This window comes from Antennarius striatus, chromosome 20, assembly GCF_040054535.1.
Source record: "Antennarius striatus isolate MH-2024 chromosome 20, ASM4005453v1, whole genome shotgun sequence".
Taxonomy (NCBI): Eukaryota; Metazoa; Chordata; class Actinopteri; order Lophiiformes; family Antennariidae; genus Antennarius; species Antennarius striatus.
The window spans coordinates 18,822,913-18,841,247 of NC_090795.1; the positions used below are offsets into that span (position 1 = coordinate 18,822,913).

Sequence of the window (18,335 nt, forward strand, 5' to 3'; positions counted from 1 at the left end):
GGTGTCAGAGGTGTGTGAACGCTGAACGCTGGTTGAGTTCACTTTCATCCTGATGAATCAAATCTGTCTGAAGCCCCTGGTCTACGTGGGGCAAAAAGCGTATCCTCCTAGTTGCCCCGAGCTGCATCACACTGCCCCCTCACCCCACCCCTGATCTTTTCCCTGTTTCATTTTTGACTTTACCCACACGAGCTGACGTTTCATTATGTCAGCCCAGTTTGACACCAGTTTGAGTTCAACAGACTCCAAGCTGCTTCCATCCTGAGTCGACACCCGTAAAGAAGAGGTAGAGAACTCTGTAAACATTCATTAGTAAGTTCATTTTCCCTATTATTGATCACAATGAGCATGTTCTCCATCAGACATGGCAGTAGGTGACATAGGTCATGAACTTGTTGCAGGTGAGCTGCTTGAGCTGTTGACAGATGCATTGATGGAGCTGCTGTCTCTTCTTCATCTCTGAAGAGCTGAATAATAGTCACTCATAAAACTCTGAAACCTCTGTAATCAAACACATTAGGGTTCCTCTAAATTCATCACAATAAAACTGAAGTTGTTTGTTACCTAAAGGCTTTAATTCAGAATGAAGCTGGGGGTAGATAGCGGGGCTTGGACTGGACTCAGCCATCATCCATGTACGGTCCTCAAAGCGAGTGGTCAGGTCTGTGGAGGTGAGAAGATGAGCGGGACTGACTCTGTCCTGCCATTGTGGAACACGGTGGTGAGCAGGGGTCACACACCTTTAACAGGTGTGTTGTGTGCCGGCTATAAAGACATGAAACCTGAAGGCCATTAGGGCTCACAACGCCCCACCCCTTTATTAAACCTTAATCCCAATTCTAAAAGAACTGCCCCCGGGGTTCCAGCAGCGTGAAAGAAAATGTAGGAAGATAGTCGATGGAAGGAGTGTCTATTTGTTCTAATGCTGATGACATCTATGAACTGAAGAAGCTCTTGGATGAGAGGTGAAACTTTATGAGAGTCCAGATTGATCTAAACAGCTTTGGAGAACCATGACCTGGATAACGGACACGTAAAAACATCATACAAAGCTTTTGGCCATTTGGCGATTTTCTAACAGGCAGCAGAGCATACAGTACAAGGCTTATTGTATAAATCATTTTACAATAGCATTTATTACATACAATTGATTGTATATTTGGAACAAATTTTTTGGGCTAGACCACCTCATGGGGGGGGGGGGGGTAAACACACCTTTGACTCTATCACTATTAACATGAATCATTTGTCAAGCCTCCACAGATACCTGACACCACCTGACACTCATGTACCCATGGCACTGGTCAACAGGACACACTGACCTGTTTATCAGGTAGGTTTCACAGGTGGGACAGAAACGGCCTGTTGTCAGTCTGACCGTCTGAGCGGCTTCTGGCTGGAATCCAGGCCCACGGCTCAGTTTGGGGCAAAACATTTCAAACGCAGTGTAGTTGGATGTCTGGAGGTGTGGGGAATCCATTAGGACCAGTATAATATGGGTCCATTGAATTGGAGAGGACACACACACACACACACACACACACACACACACACACACACACCCCACACCCCACCTTCCTGTATGTGTGTGTTCCTGGAGTGAACTGGGCTGGTGTGTCTGGCAGGCTGCAGCGTCTCTGTGCTGCTGTGATAGTGTTGTTCCTTTATGGATAACGACACCAGCCCCCCCCCAGAGTCTGATCTGGGGCCACCCTGGACCCCCCAGCGCTTCAGCTGCAGGACCTGCAGGATGGAGATACATCAAAGCTGATTGGTCGAGCCCATCATCACACATGTAACACAGGGCTGAAGGCTGGTAGCGCCGACCCTCCCTGCTCACACACTCGTAGCTCACACACTCGTAGCTCACACACTCGTAGCTCACACACTCGTAGCTCACACACTCGTAGCTCACACACTCGTAGCTCACACACTCGTAGCTCACACACTCGTAGCCCACACACTCGTAGCTCACACACTCGTAGCCCACACACTAGTAGCTCACACACTCGTAGCTCACACACTCGTAGCTCACACACTCGTAGCTCACACACTCGTAGCTCACACACTCGTAGCTCATACACTCGTAGCTCATACACTCGTAGCTCACACACTCGTAGCTCACACACTCGTAGCTCACACACTCGTAGCTCACACACTCGTGGCTCACACACTCGTAGCTCACACACTCGTAGCTCACACACTCGTAGCCCCCCCATCTTGTCTGTCCTTGATCTACCTCAGCCGACTTCTCCATCAGCCGACTTCTCTTCCATTCTTTCTGTTTCTCCCCCCCAGAACCATCTTTCTTCTTCTTCTCTCTTCCAGTTTTTCGTTGGCTCCATGGGGCCAGGTTTTCTGCAAGTTTTTTTTTTTTTTTTTGGGGGGGGGGGACCTTGAGTGTCTCAGTGGGATCAATTTAAAAAGGAAGCGCTTGTCTCTCATCCTTTCCTTGGCCCTCTTGGCTGATTGGATCTGCCAGGAACTTACAGGCTTTTGATCCCCCCTCCCCCCACACTACACCCACCCTCACTCAAAGTTTCTGTTGGAGCTCGGTTCTAAAAAAACAGAAATGTGTTCCACTTCCTGACAAATGTGGGCCTTTCTCTGCAGCTCTGAGCGACAGAACACACGTAAACCCGTCGGGTGGTACCCACAACCTTCCCTTTGAAGGTGTAAGAGCAGTTCACCTCTCCAGGTAGAGGTGTTCCCATGAGGCCTTCTGCTCCTTGGGCAGCAGACTAGAACAACTGCTGAGACGTTGCTTGGAGGTCCGATGCATAATTCAGGTCCGGAGCTGTCTGTCTCTGTTTCAGAGGGCGGAGGGGGTGCCTGACAGGGTTCCCATTCCGAGCCATGTTGGAGGTGTTCTCTCCTTTGTAGGACGTGAAGGAACAGTGACCTCATGTCAGGAGGAACCTCAGTATTAATCAACCAGGGAGGGCAGTGGAGCCCTGAGTGCTATTAAACGTTATCTCTGCTTCATTGTTACTTCTAGTCCATAGTTTTGATCAGTTTTGATGTTACTGGCTAAATTTGGGGACAGGTATCAATAGATGTATAATCTATAGGGGTTGAGGTAATGAACACTTTTGAATACAGGTAGTCGTCGACTTACGACCTATGCAACTTACGACCGACCGACTTTACGGCCACAATGTCCGGGTAACGCGGGCATTCCCTCCAGCCACAGTACTCACGCTCTGAGGCTCCCGCGCTCTCTCCAGTCCCCACGGCGCACACACGCTGTTCAGTCACACTGAGATCAGCAGCCCAGCCCACTACTGATGGGCTGGGCTGCTTAGGAGGCTGTGACGGAGAAATGTATGAATGACGTATGGAAAAACTGTCAAGCGTTACGTGAACTCTTCTGCTGGATTTGAAAGTGACGAAGAACTTGATCAGATTCGGGAGAAAATAGTGAAACTAGCAAAAAACCTCTCCTTGGAGAACTTACGAATGATCGTGCTGTAAGAAGAACTGATCGCGCTGGAAGAAGAAAGAGTGGAAGAAGAAGAGAGAAGAGAAGCAGAGAAAGAAGAGGAGGAAACAGAAAAAATGTTCACCACCAAAGGCTTGTCAGAAGGCTTTTCCCTGTTAAATAAACTCCGTGCACACTTTGAAGAAATGGACATAGAACATAGAAACATTTGCAAGGATTGAACGGATGGCAAACGACGCTTTCCGTCCATATCGTGAAATTTATGAGGAGAAAAAGAAACGAACAATTCAGACAAAGCTCACAATGATTATGAAAAGATCGTCTCCCGCTCCCACCAACCCACACGCTGCCCCAGCTGATGATCCGGACGACCCCCAGCCAAGAACCAGCACCAGCGATGCTGGATTGAATTTTTACTTAAGAGTCGATTTACGATCAAGTCGAATTACGACCGATCTGTCGGGACAAATTGCGGTCGTAAGTCGACGACTACCTGTAGTGCGTTCTGAACATGAAGTAAACTAACTTTAGCTTGGTTATAACAATCATCTCTTCACTGTGATATAGATCATATCAGCTGTAGAGGATTCAGGAATCAGGAGTTGTTGAAGGAAGAGAAATTGAACATTCCTGATGTCTGTAAATTGTGATTGTTTCGAAGGAACGATGAATACAACATAACATTAACTAACGTTGTGTTGTGGAAATTCATTGATGCAACTGCTGATATCAAAAGCAAAGCAGACTCAGATCTGCGCTACTAAACTGCTGAGAGGACATGAAAACAGCTGCATTGATTAAGGAGCTGTAGGTCTACGTCTGTCATCAGTGTAATCAGACACTCTGTGTGTGCTCACATTTGTCTTTTACATATACAGTAATCCCTCGCTTGTTCTCGCTTCAAAATGTACGGCTTCACTGCATCGTGGAAATTTAATAGTCACGTGATACCGTATACGCATGCTATTGGCTGACAGCATCCATGTGTGCGCTGCGTTCCGAGACCCACGTGACACAGTGCACTTCTGTGTATTAATGAAACAATTATATTTAATACAAAAGTGCTTTAAACCGTCTATCAGAGTGTTTTAAAGGTAATACAGATAGAAGGTGGTTCAGTATCAGTATGGGGAGGGCTTACCGTAAGTAATAAGATAGTTTGTCATTATATTGCAGAATTTTGTTTTCCGCAGGTGTTCGTTTGATGCATTAACAGTGAGTAACGAGGGATCACTGTGTTGTGGACACTACATTATTCACTATGACTGTTGGGTATTTAGAGTGGTCAGTACTTAAACACATGTCCCTGTCCTGGGTTAGGGGTCAGGTTAATTAAACAGCCGACCTGAGGCGACAGCAGCTGATAACTGGAATCATTGAACAGGAGGTCAGATTGATCGTATTTTTGAGACGTTGCCCTGAAATTGACGTTCACTGACAATATGTTGTCTCTTTGTCTTGCATGTTCTGTTCAACATTTATCCAGTCGGTTGTTCATCTCCGGAGGTGTAGAATCATGTCAGTGGATTTAGTGGTGACATGGGCTCTACCCTTGTGTCATTGTTCTTGTTCTGTTTTCTCCTCATATAAATTGTAACATGAGCTTTAAAAGAAACCAACAGAGTTTTAAAGTTTTTAAACATTTGAGGTCAAAGTGAAGTTTATCCATGTTACCTTATTGCTCCTGTTAACCCAGTAAGGAAAATCCACCACTAGTACGCAGTGTCTGTTGCTGACCTTGCAGATTCTTGTGTATACGAGGGTTTTTGAATTGGTTCTAAGTTAGCATTTCTACTCTGATATAATAACCCACCTTCATTTATTTATCCCACATACCCTTATTTCTGAAAAAAAAGTCATAACGATGAAAATGTGGCTATTCAGTCTGCAGAAAATAAAGAGTGTCCATAGCGTTATTGGATTATTATAGGATTGAGAAAAAACTAGCAGCACTCATTGCTGCCATGATTGGACAAGAGCCAGTTCTCATCACCCTCCTCCTCATCTTCCTCCTCACTCTCCTGCCAGGTTACAACAGGTCGGTTTCTTCTCCTCCTTTGCTGACCGCTGATATATTGGGAAAGATTCAGTCACGACTTAAACATTTGAGCCAGACCATAGCTCTTTGTTGAGTTTCTAAGCAGAAGAACATAGTCTTGCTGTTGATCATTCAGTTGAAATGAACATTTCTGAGCATGTCTTTATAAAGCAGTGCATCCCTTATTTTCGTTGCTCTTGGGTCCCTTGATGATGACATCATCAGTGGAGTTGTGCATTAATTGAGTTTTAATGCTACAGTAGAGACAGCAGAGCTATAATTTTCCCGCCCTAGTCTGGAATAGAGAAGACAGCTTTTCATGTGGTGGGGGTTAATTTAAGTCTCAGGGCTGCAGCTGTGGGACACCTCACACTTTAGTCCTTCTTGTTCTGCTTTGAGAATGAAAATAAGGGAAAAGTAGCTTGTTTATAAGTTGGTAGAGTGAAGCTGGAATGAAAAAGAAGTCAGTAAACTGTTGGTGAGACTTAAGAAGACTCGGCCCTTTTTTTCCAACTAAACACTGACATGGAAACTAGACTTTGAGAGGTTTTGGTAATAATTTTCCAGTGCCTGCTGCTAAACCACCAAAGGTCTTTAGCAAGCCTTGAAGAAATAAATCAGTCCTCCCACTAACTCCTGCCTAAACACGGCTGTGGTTCACAATGTGCAGCTACACGTGTCAGAGCAGCACAGCGTGGCTTCTATAGGCTTGTGTAGGCGCTGGTGAGGAAGATGCAGCTGTTAGACACGGAACAGTTGTGATTGTTTGTCCACAGAGCCTGGCCGTGAAGACATGTCATGTATGCACATGGACACCAACAGAAAGCTCTACCTGCTCGTTACTCCATCCACTGCACCAGGAGCTGTGTAAACACTTCCTGTCTGAGGCGGAAGCCATAATCACCAGTGTAATAACTGACATGGGAAGACCAGCACTGGTGTCAGAGGGCAGGAAGAAGATCAGGACTCCGTCACACCTACAGAACACACGTGATGTCAGCAGGAGACAAGACTCTAGAAAGGCACGGCTTCAAGAGAAATACAGTCATGTGTCACCTGTGAGCTGCCATTGATCCCCATTGGACCGATGTTCCGTGTTCACGTCTCCCTGCTGTATTGATGATTGATCAAGACTCCACATTCCCTCCTGGTTTACTGCAGGTGTGTTTGGCTCCTGGGAGGAATTAATTCACTAAAAACTTTATCTACTAATACGTATGACACCACTGTGTACCAGTTACACCAGTGGTGCCCAACCCCCGGCTGGTGGACCGGTACCTGTCTGTGGGTCAGTCGGTGTGTGGGTCAGTCGGTGTGTGGGTCAGTCGGTCTGTGGGTCAGTCAGTCTGTGGGTCAGTACGTCTGTGTGTCAGTACGTCTGTGGGTCAGTACGTCTGTGGGTCAGTACGTCTGTGGGTCAGTACGTCTGTGGGTCAGTACGTCTGTGGGTCAGTAGGTCTGTGGGTCAGTCGGTCTGTGTGTCAGTACGTCTGTGGGTCAGTACGTCTGTGGGTCAGTACGTCTGTGGGTCAGTACGTCTGTGGGTCAGTACGTCTGTGGGTCAGTACGTCTGTGGGTCAGTACGTCTGTGGGTCAGTCGGTCTGAAACTCCTAGCTAGCAGAGCCAACCAGAAACAAACGTTGGTGTGACGTCACGAGGACGCTGCTAATAAAGTTGATGCAGATTAGATTCATGTTTATTTTTATGTTTAAATATACAGTTTTTATTCTGGTCGTATCCTTAATTTAGTTGTTTTTTTTGGTGGAGGTATTGTGGGATGTTGAACCGATCCATGGAGCCAAACAGTCTGGGGGCTCCGGTTCCACTACGAGGACGTGAAGGAAGACGTTCAGTCCAGTCCAGTTCAGTCCAGTTCAGTCCAGTTCAGTGCAGTTTAGTCCAGTCCAGTTCAGTCCAGTTTAGTCCAGTTTAGTCCAGCTCAGTCCAGTCCAGTTCAGTCCAGTTCAGTTCAGTCCAGTTCAGTCCAATCCAGTTCAGTCCAGTTCAGTCCAGTTCAGTCCAGTTCAGTTCAGTCCAGTTCAGTCCAGTTCAGTCCAGTTCAGTCCAGTTCAGTCCAGTTCAGTCCAGTTCAGGTGTGTGAAGTCGTTTCTAGTCAGTGGCTGAAGAGCTGGACCTCTGTTGGTTCCCTTCACCGGAGCCACAGGACAGGATGGAGCTCCAGGGACGACCTTTAGGTGTGACCCCACCAGCAGGGACGACCTTTAGGTGTGACCCCACCAGCAGGGGCGACCTTTAGGTGTGACCCCACCAGCAGGGACGACCTTTAGGTGTGACCCCACCAGCAGGGATGACCTTTAGGTGTGACCCCACCAGCAGGGACGACCTTTAGGTGTGACCCCACCAGCAGGGACGTCACAATCAGCAACCTGGTTGGTCAATGGAAACCAGTGTCATGTCTTCACTGTGAAGCTCGTGGATATTAGTGTGTGTGTGTGTGTGTGTGTGTGTGTGTGTGTGTGTGTGTGTGTGTGTGTGTGTGTGTGTGTGTGTGTGTGTGTGTGTGTGTGTGTGTGTGTGTGTGTTCCAGTTAGTGTCCCTCAGTCTCACCCAACACCTCACCCTGTTCAGAGGGGAACACACACACACACACACACACACACACACACACACACACACACACACACACACACACACACACTGCTGTGTTCCTGCATCACATTTCTGGGCTCCTGTATCTCAATAATTTATCCAGAAAGCTGGAATGATTATTCTGTGGATATGCTTTGAAAATTCCTTTGTAATGTGTGTGTGTGTGTGTGTGTGTGTGTGTGTGTGTGTGTGTGTGTGTGTGTGTGTATGTGTGTGTGTGTGTGTGTGTGTGTTTGAGTGTGTGTCTTTACATGTGTGTTTGCGTGTGTATGTGTTTGCGTGTGTGTGTGTTTGCGAGTGTGTGTGTGTGTGTGTGTGTGTGTGTGTGTGTGTGTGTGTGTGTGTGTGTGTGTGTGTGTGTGTGTGTGTAGTGCTTGTCGTCCTGAAACAAAGGGGGTGTCAGGACCAGTTACCCCCCTATGACTAAATGCCCATAGAGCTCAGGAATGCACCACAGGTTCTGCTGAGTTGCACATGAGCTGTGGCGTCTGCCTGTCACCCCCCCATTTGCCCCCCCCCCCCCCCGTTGCCCCCCCATTGCACCCCCCGCCCCCATTCTTGAGTTGCTCTAACAAGGTTGTTGGAGGAGGATAAGGCGTGTTACCTGAATAATTCACACAGAAGAGTTCCTTATTTATTTAATGCACCTGAACTGAGTGGGCAGTGTGTGTGTGTGTGTGTGTGTGTGTGTGTGTGTGTGTCTGTGTGTGTGTGTGTCTGTGTGTGTGTGTGAGAGAGAGAAGGTCGTCGTGGTAATGGTTGAATCTTGTAACTACTTAAAGTATTTTGTTGTTGCTCCATGTTGCCCTTCCTACTCCATTTTGCCCTCCCCACTTGGTGCAGACAGATCATTTTAGTGACTTGTTACCCATAATTCAACTTGCTGAACTGCTCATAAAATGCCTCCATCTTTTTGGGGGGTCAGCATAGAACTCCAAACCATTCATAAATGAAATAATGATTAATTTTAAGTATAGTGCACCCATTAGTCAGCATTTTTAACATTATTTGGAATTATTTTTCATCACATTCTTTACTTGTTCATCTGATGTTCTTCCTGAGCCTCAACTCATCCTAACAGCAGCTGTCTGTCATGCGTTTAAAACCAGCTCATTATAAAGGTTTTTCTGTTTAACGTGAGGAAATCATTTGTTCACGTCTTCATTAATCTGATCGTTTATTCGTCTGTTGACCTCAGGGATCCGTGATCAATGCAGAACTAATGTTTGTTGTTCGTCTTATTTTATGAAAGTGTGTTTTACAGGTTCTGATGTTTTGACAGGGGCAGTGTGGAGAGGGGCGGGCAGGACCACGTCCCGGATACCCCCCCAGGAAGAGGAGGAGTGAGGGAACAACTGAGGACAAAGGATCATCCAATCGGTCAGGATCAGAAAACACACCCTAGCCCTAACCCCCTAACCCCCCCATAGCCCTAAACCCCCCTAGCCCTAACCCCCTAACCCTAACCCCCCTTAATCCCCTAAATCCCCCTAGCCCTAACCCCCCTAACCCCCTAACCCTAACCCCTTAACCCTAGCCCCCTAACCCTCTAACCCTAACTCCCCCTAACCCTAACCCCCTAACCCTAACCCCCTAACCCTAACCCCCCTAACCCTAACCCCCTAACCCTAACCCGCTAACCCCCCCAACCCCCTAACCCCCCCAACCCCATAACCCACTAACCCTAACCCCCTAACCCTAACCCCCCTAACCCTAACCCCCTTACCCTAACCCCCCTAACCCTAACCCCTAACCCCCTAACCCCTCTAACCCTAACCCCTAACCCTCTAACCCTAACCCCCTAACCCTAACCCTCTAACCCTAACCCCCTAACCCTAACGCCCTAACCCTAACTCCCCCTAACCCTTCTTCTTTTCCTTTCGGCTTTTCCCTTCAGGGGTCGCCACAGCGAATCAATTTCCTCCATCTAGCCCTGTCCTTTGAATCCTCTTCTCTCACACCAACTACCTTCATGTCCTCTTTCACTACATCCATAAACCTCCTCTTTGGTCTTCCTCTAGGCCTCCTGCCTGGCAGTTCAGAACTCAGCATCCTCCTACCAATATGTTCACTATCTCTCCTCTGGACATGTCCAAACCATCTCAGTCTGGCCTCTCTGACTTTATCTCCAGAACCTCTAACATGTGCTGTCCCTCTGATGTACTCATTCCTGATCCTATCCATCCTGGTCACTCCCAGAGAGAACCTCAGCATCTTCATCTCTGCTACCTCCAGCTCTGTCTCCTGTCTTTTCCTCAGGGACACTGTCTCTAGACCAAACAACATCGCTGGTCTCACCACAGTTTTGTACACCTTTCCTTTCATTTTAGCTGAAACTCTTCTATCACACATCACACCTGACACTTTCCTCCACCCGTTCCATCCTGCCTGGACACGCTTCTTCACCTCTTTTCCACACTCTCCATTGCTCTGGACTGTTGACCCTAAGTACTTCAAATCCTCCACCTTCTTGATCTCTTCTCCCTGTAACCTCACTCTTCCACTTGGGTCCCTCTCATTCACACACATGTACTCTGTCTTACCGGGCTAACCTTCATTCCTCTCCTTTCCAGGACAAACCTCCACCTCTCTAGCTTCTCCTCCACCTCCTCAGACATGTCCTGCACTGCTCTAACATACTTCTCTGCCACTCCAGACTTCCTCATACAATACCACAGTTCCTCTCTGGACACCCTGTCATAAGCTTTCTCCAGATCTACAAAAATACAATGCAGCTCCCTCTGGCCTTCTCTGTACTTCTCTATCAACATCCTCAAAGCAAATACTGCATCTGTAGTACTCTTTTTTTGTCATGAAACCATACTGCTGCTCACAAATGTTCACTTCTGCCCTTAGTCTAGCTTCCACTACTCTCTCCCATAACTTCATTGTATGGCTCATCAGCTTTATTCCTCTGTAGTTGCCACAACTCTGCACATCTCCCTTGTTCTTAAAAATGGGCACCAGCACACTTCTCCTCCATTCCTCAGGCATCTTCTCACTATCTAAGATCCTGTTGAACAACCCAGTCAGAAACTCTACTGCCACCTCTCCTAGACACTTCCAAACCTCTACAGGTATATCATCAGGACCGACTGCCTTTCCACTCTTCATCCTCTTCAGTGCCCTCCTCACTTCATCCTGACTAATCTTTGCTACTTCCTGGTCCACAACAGTCACCTCTTCTAGTCTTTGTTTTCTCTCATTTTCCACGTTCATCAACTCTTCAAAGTACTCTTTCCATCTTCCCATCACACTAGTGGCACCTGTCAATAGACTTCCATCCCTATCCTTAATCACCCTAACCTGTTGCACGTCCTTCCCATCTCTGTCTCTCTGTCTTGCCAACCGGTATAGATCAGTCTCTCCCTCCTTACTGTCCAACCTAGCATACAAGTCATCATCAGCACCTTGTTTGGCCTTTGCTACCTCTACCTTCACCTTACGCTGCATCTCCCTGTACTCCTGTCTACTCTCCTCAGTCCTCTCAGTGTCCCACTTCTTCTTAGCTAACCTCTTTCTCTGTATACACTCCTGTACCTCCTCATTCCACCACCAAGTCTCCTTATCTACTTTCCTTCCAGATGACACACCAAGTACTCTCCTACCTGTCTCCCTGATCACATTAGCTGTAGTTGTCCAGTCATCTGGAAGCACCTCCTGACTACCCAGAGCCTGTCTTAACTCCTTCCTAAAAGTCATGTAACATTCTTCCTTTTTCAGCTTCCACCATTTCATCTTCTGCTCTGCCTTTGCCCTCTAGACCTTCCTCACCACCAGAGTCATCCTACACACCACCATCCTATGCTGTTTGGCTACACTCTCACCTACCACTACTTTGCAGTCACTGATCTCTTTCAGGTTACACCGTCTACACACCGTCTACCTGTGTGCTCCTACCGCCCCTCTTATAGGTCACTCTATGTTCCTGCCTCTTCTGGAAGAAAGTATTCGCTACAGCCATTTCCATCCTTTTTGCAAAGTCAACTACCATCTGTCCTTCTGCGTTCCTCTCCTGGATACCAAACCTGCCCATCACCTCCTCATGACCTCTGTTTCCTGCACCAACATCTCCATTGAAGTCTGCTCCAATGACAACTCTCTCACTTCTAGGCATGCTCTGCATCACTTCATCAAAGTCCGACCAGAATTTCTCCTTCTCCAGCTCACATCCTACCTGTGGAGCATACCCACTAACAACATTGAACATCACACCTTCTATTTCTAGCTTCAGACTCATCACTCTATCTGACACTCTTTTTACCTCCAGGACATTCCTAACAAACTCCTCCATCAAGATAACTGCTACTCCATTTCTCTTCCCATCTACACCATGATAGAACAACTTGAACCCTGCTCCTAAACTTCTAGCCTTGCTACCTTTCCACCTGGTCTCCTGGACACACAGTATGTCTACCTTCCTCCTCTGCATCATGTCAACCAACTCTACCTTTTCCTGTCATAGTTCCAACATTCAACGTCCCTACTCTCAGTCCTATACTCCTGGCGCTCCTCTTCTCTTTCTTCGAGCGAACACACTTTCCTCCTCTCCTTCTTCGACCAACAGTAATCCAATTTCCACCGGCGCCCTGTAGGTCAACAGCGCCGATGGCGGTCGTTGTTAACCCGGGCCTCGACCGATCCGGTATGGAAGTCATAGGTTTGATTCGCATCTTTGACTTGGCAAAAGTTTTACGCCGGATGCCCTTCCTGACGCAACCCGCTGTATTTATCCGGGCTTGGGACCGGCACAATAAGACACTGGCTTGTGTCCTCTTGCGGCTACATTTAACTCCCCCTAACCCTAACTCCCCCTAACCCCCTAACCCTAACCCTAACCCCCCTAACCCTAACCCCCTAACCCTAACCCCCTAACCCTAACCCCCTAACACCCTAACCCTAACCCCCTAACCCTAAACCCCTAACCCTAACCCCCTAACCCTAACCCCCCTAACCCTAGCCCCCCTAACCCTAGCCCCCCTAACCCTAACCCTCTAACGCCCTAACCCTAACCCCCTACGACCTAACCCCAACCCCCCTAACTCCCCCTAACCCCAACCCCCCTAACCCCCCCTAACCCCCCCAAACCCCAACCCCCCTAATCCCCCCTAACCCCAACCCCCCTAACCCCCCCTAACCCCAACCCCCCTAACCCCCCCTAACCCCAACCCCCCTAACCCCCCCAAACCCCAACCCCCCTTACCCCCCCTAATCCCAACCCCCCTAACCCCCCCTAACCCTAACCCCCCTAACCCCAACCCCCCTAACCCTAACCCCCCTAACCCCAACCACCCTAACCCCAACCCCCCTAACCCAACCCCCTAACCCTAACCCCCCTAACCCTAACCCCCTAACCCTAACACCCTAACCCTAACCCTAAACCCCTAACCCTAACCCCCTAACCCTAACCCCCCTAACCCTAACCCCCTAACCCTAGCCCCCCTAACCCTAACCCTCTAACGCCCTAACCCTATAACCCCCTACGACCTAACCCCAACCCCCCTAACCCCCCCTAACCCCAACCCCCCTAACCCACCCTAACCCCAACCCCCCTAACCCCCCCTAACCCCAACCCCCCTAACCCCCCCAAACCCCAACCCCCCTAATCCCCCCTAACCCCAACCCCCCTAACCCCCCCTAACCCCAACCCCCCTAACCCCCCCTAACCCTAACCCCCCTAACCCCAACCCCCCTAACCCTAACCCCCCTAACCCCAACCACCCTAACCCCAACCCCCCTAACCCAACCCCCTAACCCTAACCCCCCTAACCCTAACCCCCTAACCCTAACACCCTAACCCTAACCCCCTAACCCTAAACCCCTAACCCTAACCCCCTAACCCTAACCCCCCTAACCCTAACCCCCTAACCCTAGCCCCCCTAACCCTAACCCCCCTAACCCTAACCCTCTAACGCCCTAACCCTAACCCCCTACGACCTAACCCCAACCCCCCTAACTCCCCCTAACCCCAACCCCCCTAACCCCCCCTAACCCCCCCAAACCCCAACCCCCCTAATCCCCCCTAACCCCAACCCCCCTAACCCCCCCTAACCCCAACCCCCCTAACCCCCCCTAACCCCAACCCCCCTAACCCCCCCAAACCCCAACCCCCCTTACCCCCCCTAATCCCAACCCCCCTAACCCCCCCTAACCCTAACCCCCCTAACCCCAACCCCCCTAACCCTAACCCCCCTAACCCCAACCACCCTAACCCCAACCCCCCTAACCCAACCCCCTAACCCTAACCCCCCTAACCCTAACCCCCTAACCCTAACACCCTAACCCTAACCCTAAACCCCTAACCCTAACCCCCTAACCCTAACCCCCCTAACCCTAACCCCCTAACCCTAGCCCCCCTAACCCTAACCCTCTAACGCCCTAACCCTATAACCCCCTACGACCTAACCCCAACCCCCCTAACCCCCCCTAACCCCAACCCCCCTAACCCACCCTAACCCCAACCCCCCTAACCCCCCCTAACCCCAACCCCCCTAACCCCCCCAAACCCCAACCCCCCTAATCCCCCCTAACCCCAACCCCCCTAACCCCCCCTAACCCCAACCCCCCTAACCCCCCCTAACCCTAACCCCCCTAACCCCAACCCCCCTAACCCTAACCCCCCTAACCCCAACCACCCTAACCCCAACCCCCCTAACCCAACCCCCTAACCCTAACCCCCCTAACCCTAACCCCCTAACCCTAACACCCTAACCCTAACCCCCTAACCCTAAACCCCTAACCCTAACCCCCTAACCCTAACCCCCCTAACCCTAACCCCCTAACCCTAGCCCCCCTAACCCCAACCCCCCTAACCCCAACCCCCCTAACCCCCCCTAACCCCAACCCCCCTAACCCCCCCTAACCCCAACCCCCCTAACCCCCCCAAACCCCAACCCCCCTAACCCCAACCCCCCTAACCCCCCCTAACCCTAACCCCCCTAACCCCAACCCCCCTAACCCCAACCCCCCTAACCCAACCCCCTAACCCTAACCCCCTAACCCTAACCCCCCTGACCCTAACCCTAACCCCCTGACCCCTGACCCCCCTAACCCTAACCCTAGCCCCCTGACCCTAACCCCCTAACCCCCTGACCCCTGACCCCCCTAACCCTCCAGTAGATGTACTTTAACGTATTTAGTATTTATTTGGGGATATGTTTGACGCTCCAGGCTTTGAGCAGAGAAACAGAAGCATGAATAAAACACTGAAACATGAACAAGCTGGCAGACACTGTTTAAGTGAGGTAGTTCATCAGTGTGTGTGTGTGTGTGTGTGTGTGTGTGTGTGTAATCTGTGTGAGGAATCACCAGAATGTTAGGAGTTATTCTAATAGAAATAGAAAGTTTAACATTTGTATTAGAATAACTTTATTTACTAACTGACCTGTGGTGCATTCTGGGAGTTGTATTTCTTTGCTCCATTAGTGGAGCGACTCTGATTCCTTTATTCATCACTGATTGATGGACATTAGTCTCTGCTTAGAGGAGGACTCTCTGAACATCACGCTCCTTTATTCCTGTTGTCTCCGTGGAGACGGATGCTCACTAGTAGACCTGTGCCTCTCCTACTTGATCAAACACTGAGGTCACTTCCTGTCCAGCTGCCTCACTGGTCGTTTGTGTGTTCGCACGACGTTCACCCCCATCGGAGAAACACCTTCTGAACTTTATGAGGATGGCTGATTGTGCTTCAACAGAGACACATTGAATGAAAGTTGAACTAATTCAATAATGAAGCACCAAATGCATCATGGGAAATGAGACAGTGACGTCCAATCATGGAGGACCAAAGTTCCTGCTTTGACTTCAGGGTTCGTCTGTTGTCTGCTCCTCCTCCTCCAGAGGATGGAGGCAATGCAATGCCCCCCCGTGTGTGTGTGTGTGTGTGTGTGTGTGTGTGTGTGTGTGTGTGTGTGTGTGTGTGTGTGTGTGTGTGTGTGTGTGTGTCCTGGGAGAGTGAAATCCCACAGCTCACACTGACCTCATTATAAAAATAGCTCATCTATCCCGCCATCACTGTCCCCCCCACTCCCCCTCTGCTCCACAGTCACTCAGAAACACTCTAGCTGCCCCCCCTCTAGTGTGTGTGTATACATATGTGTGTGTGTGTGTGTGTGTGTGTGTGTGTGTGTGTGTGTGTGTGTGTGTGTGCATACGCGTGTGTGTGTGTGTGTGGGTGTGTGTGTGTGTATATACATATGTGTGTGTGTGTGTGTGTGTGTATACATATGTGTGTCTGTGTGTGTGTGTGTGTGTGTGTGTGTATACATGTGTGTGTGTGTGTGTGTGTGTGTGTGTGTGTGTGTGTGTGTGTGGGTGTGTGTGTGTATACATGTGTGTGTGGGTGTGTGTGTGTATACATGTGTGTGTGTGTGTGTGTGTGTGTGTGTGTGTGTGTGTGTGTGTGGGTGTGTGTGTGTATACATGTGTGTGTGTGTGTGTGTGTGTATACATGTGTGTGTGGGTGTGTGTGTGTGTGTGTGTTGACCTGCTCAGACCATCTCACCTGTGGATGATCTGCATGTTCTTTTGATCTCGTCTCCTGGAGCTCGTCATTAAGGAAGTTGAACAACGTTCTCACTTCCTCCCTTTGTGGCTGAAGCCCTTGATGCCCCCCACCCCTCTAGAGCCCTTCAGCCCCTGGTAGCTCCTTCAGAGTGCTCCTTCCTGCTGCCGCCCTTCGCTTCAAAGCCCCCCAGGTCGGTTTGAAAGCCCAAACCACTCGTCTGCCCTTCAACCGCTAAGCTGACATGTTTTTGTCTACGTTGTGTTGCCCTTGGGGTGGGTTACATCCACCCCCCCCTTTTCCTCTCTTCCCCTCCCCATTTAGCTGTTTATCCATCTCTGGGCGCCTCACATCCCTGAACCTGCCCTAATTAGCATCCCACACAACACTGTTTACTTTCTCAGGTACCGACGGGGGGGGTGAAAGGCAGAACGAGAGAGGGAGGCTGGAACAGGAAGAGAGGGAGAAGTGATTCAGAGAATCAAAGAGCCATGAGACGCTCTCATCACATCAGGGTGATGATAGTGAGGTAAAGACACCACGCAGAAAGTCGAGGAAGTGAGAGACGGAGAACTTTCCCGCCTCTCACACCTCCTCTTTCCTTCTCCTGCATTTCATCTGCGAAATGCAGAGCGCCTAAAATTAGAAAGCTGGCAGGTTCCTTCCTTCCTGGGCCCCCATTAAAGTTCTCCCATTGTAATGAGAGATCATTAAGGTGGGACTGGGAGCGCAGGTGTTTTCTTAGTGTCCCGGTCGAGGCTGCGGTGGCATCACTTTTCCTCAGAAGTGGCAGCGTGAACACAAAGTGTGTTTCCGTTCCCCTCGGTGGGAGTGTTCATGTTAGTGAACAGATTTTCTACACGTGTGTTTGTGTCAGTGCGTTAAAGTGTTTTCTGCAGTTCTTGTCTGCAGGAATGTTGGAGCTGATGAATGTATGAAAGCTTCAGTCGACTGAAGGTCCAGGTTGGAACGTCTTTGTGTGCATTAGAGATTAACCCGACGGAGGAGAAGAAAGGCAGTTCGGATTGCACAGATGATGTGGTCAGTGAGCAACCTCCTGAGTTGTGGTCTGACACAGATGTGAGACTCATCTGATGCCTACCGTCACGCCCCCGTGTCTCTGGGAGATCGTTTGATTGGTTCTTAAGGACTCCCAATAATAAGCACTCAAAAGAGACCTTTACCCCCTGAGCTTGATTGAGTTTTGGGCGGCGGTACACGCCACAACAATCCCCCACAAGCACGTCTAACTGCAGCCTCTGGAAACACTGGTCTGTAGTATGATTCTTTTTAACTTTTTAATATATATACTGGATTAATCCCTGCAGGGAAATTAGTGGCACACTGTAGTTAATACACATGCATATATGTTAGTGTGTACAGGCCCTGAACACACACACACACACACACACACACACACACACACACACAAACACACACACACACACACACACACACACACACACACACACACACACACACACAGGAGGCCTGTAAGCATTTAATGGGAGGTAGATGTCGCGCAGCTCCTTTGTGGAGCGCCCAAAGAGCAACCTGTAAAGCTCATTTGGGCGCTCCACCCTTGAGTGAGCTGATGCTTGCTCAAGGGCGCCTCGGCAGTGCTCCGGAGGTGAGCACTGTCAGCTCACACTCTGGGTGTTTTTGGGCAGGAGAAGAATCGAACCGCCGATCTTAAACCATTGTACGACCCGCTGTCCCGCTGAGACACTGTAGCTGG

General features: G+C 49.5%; 1 protein-coding gene across 6 annotated transcripts in view; it reads left to right on the forward strand.

Annotated features, from left to right (window-relative positions):
• The window catches only part of znf438 (zinc finger protein 438), a 62,695-nt gene that overhangs the window by 29,771 nt on the left and 14,589 nt on the right, over positions 1 to 18,335 (forward strand). For 2 of the 6 annotated variants that reach the window (XM_068343572.1, XM_068343571.1), the window contains exon 2: positions 9,374 to 9,471. Coding sequence is in view for 1 of the 6 variants with exons in the window: in XM_068343570.1 (XP_068199671.1) it covers positions 1,287 to 1,333; positions 9,374 to 9,471 (145 nt within the window). In the remaining 5 variants the exon portion in view is untranslated. Of the gene's footprint in view, positions 1 to 1,254; positions 1,334 to 6,256; positions 6,642 to 9,373; positions 9,472 to 17,002; positions 17,127 to 18,335 lie in introns of those variants that run through there. The other 4 variants (XM_068343570.1, XM_068343573.1, XM_068343575.1 and 1 more) reach the window with 4 other exon arrangements.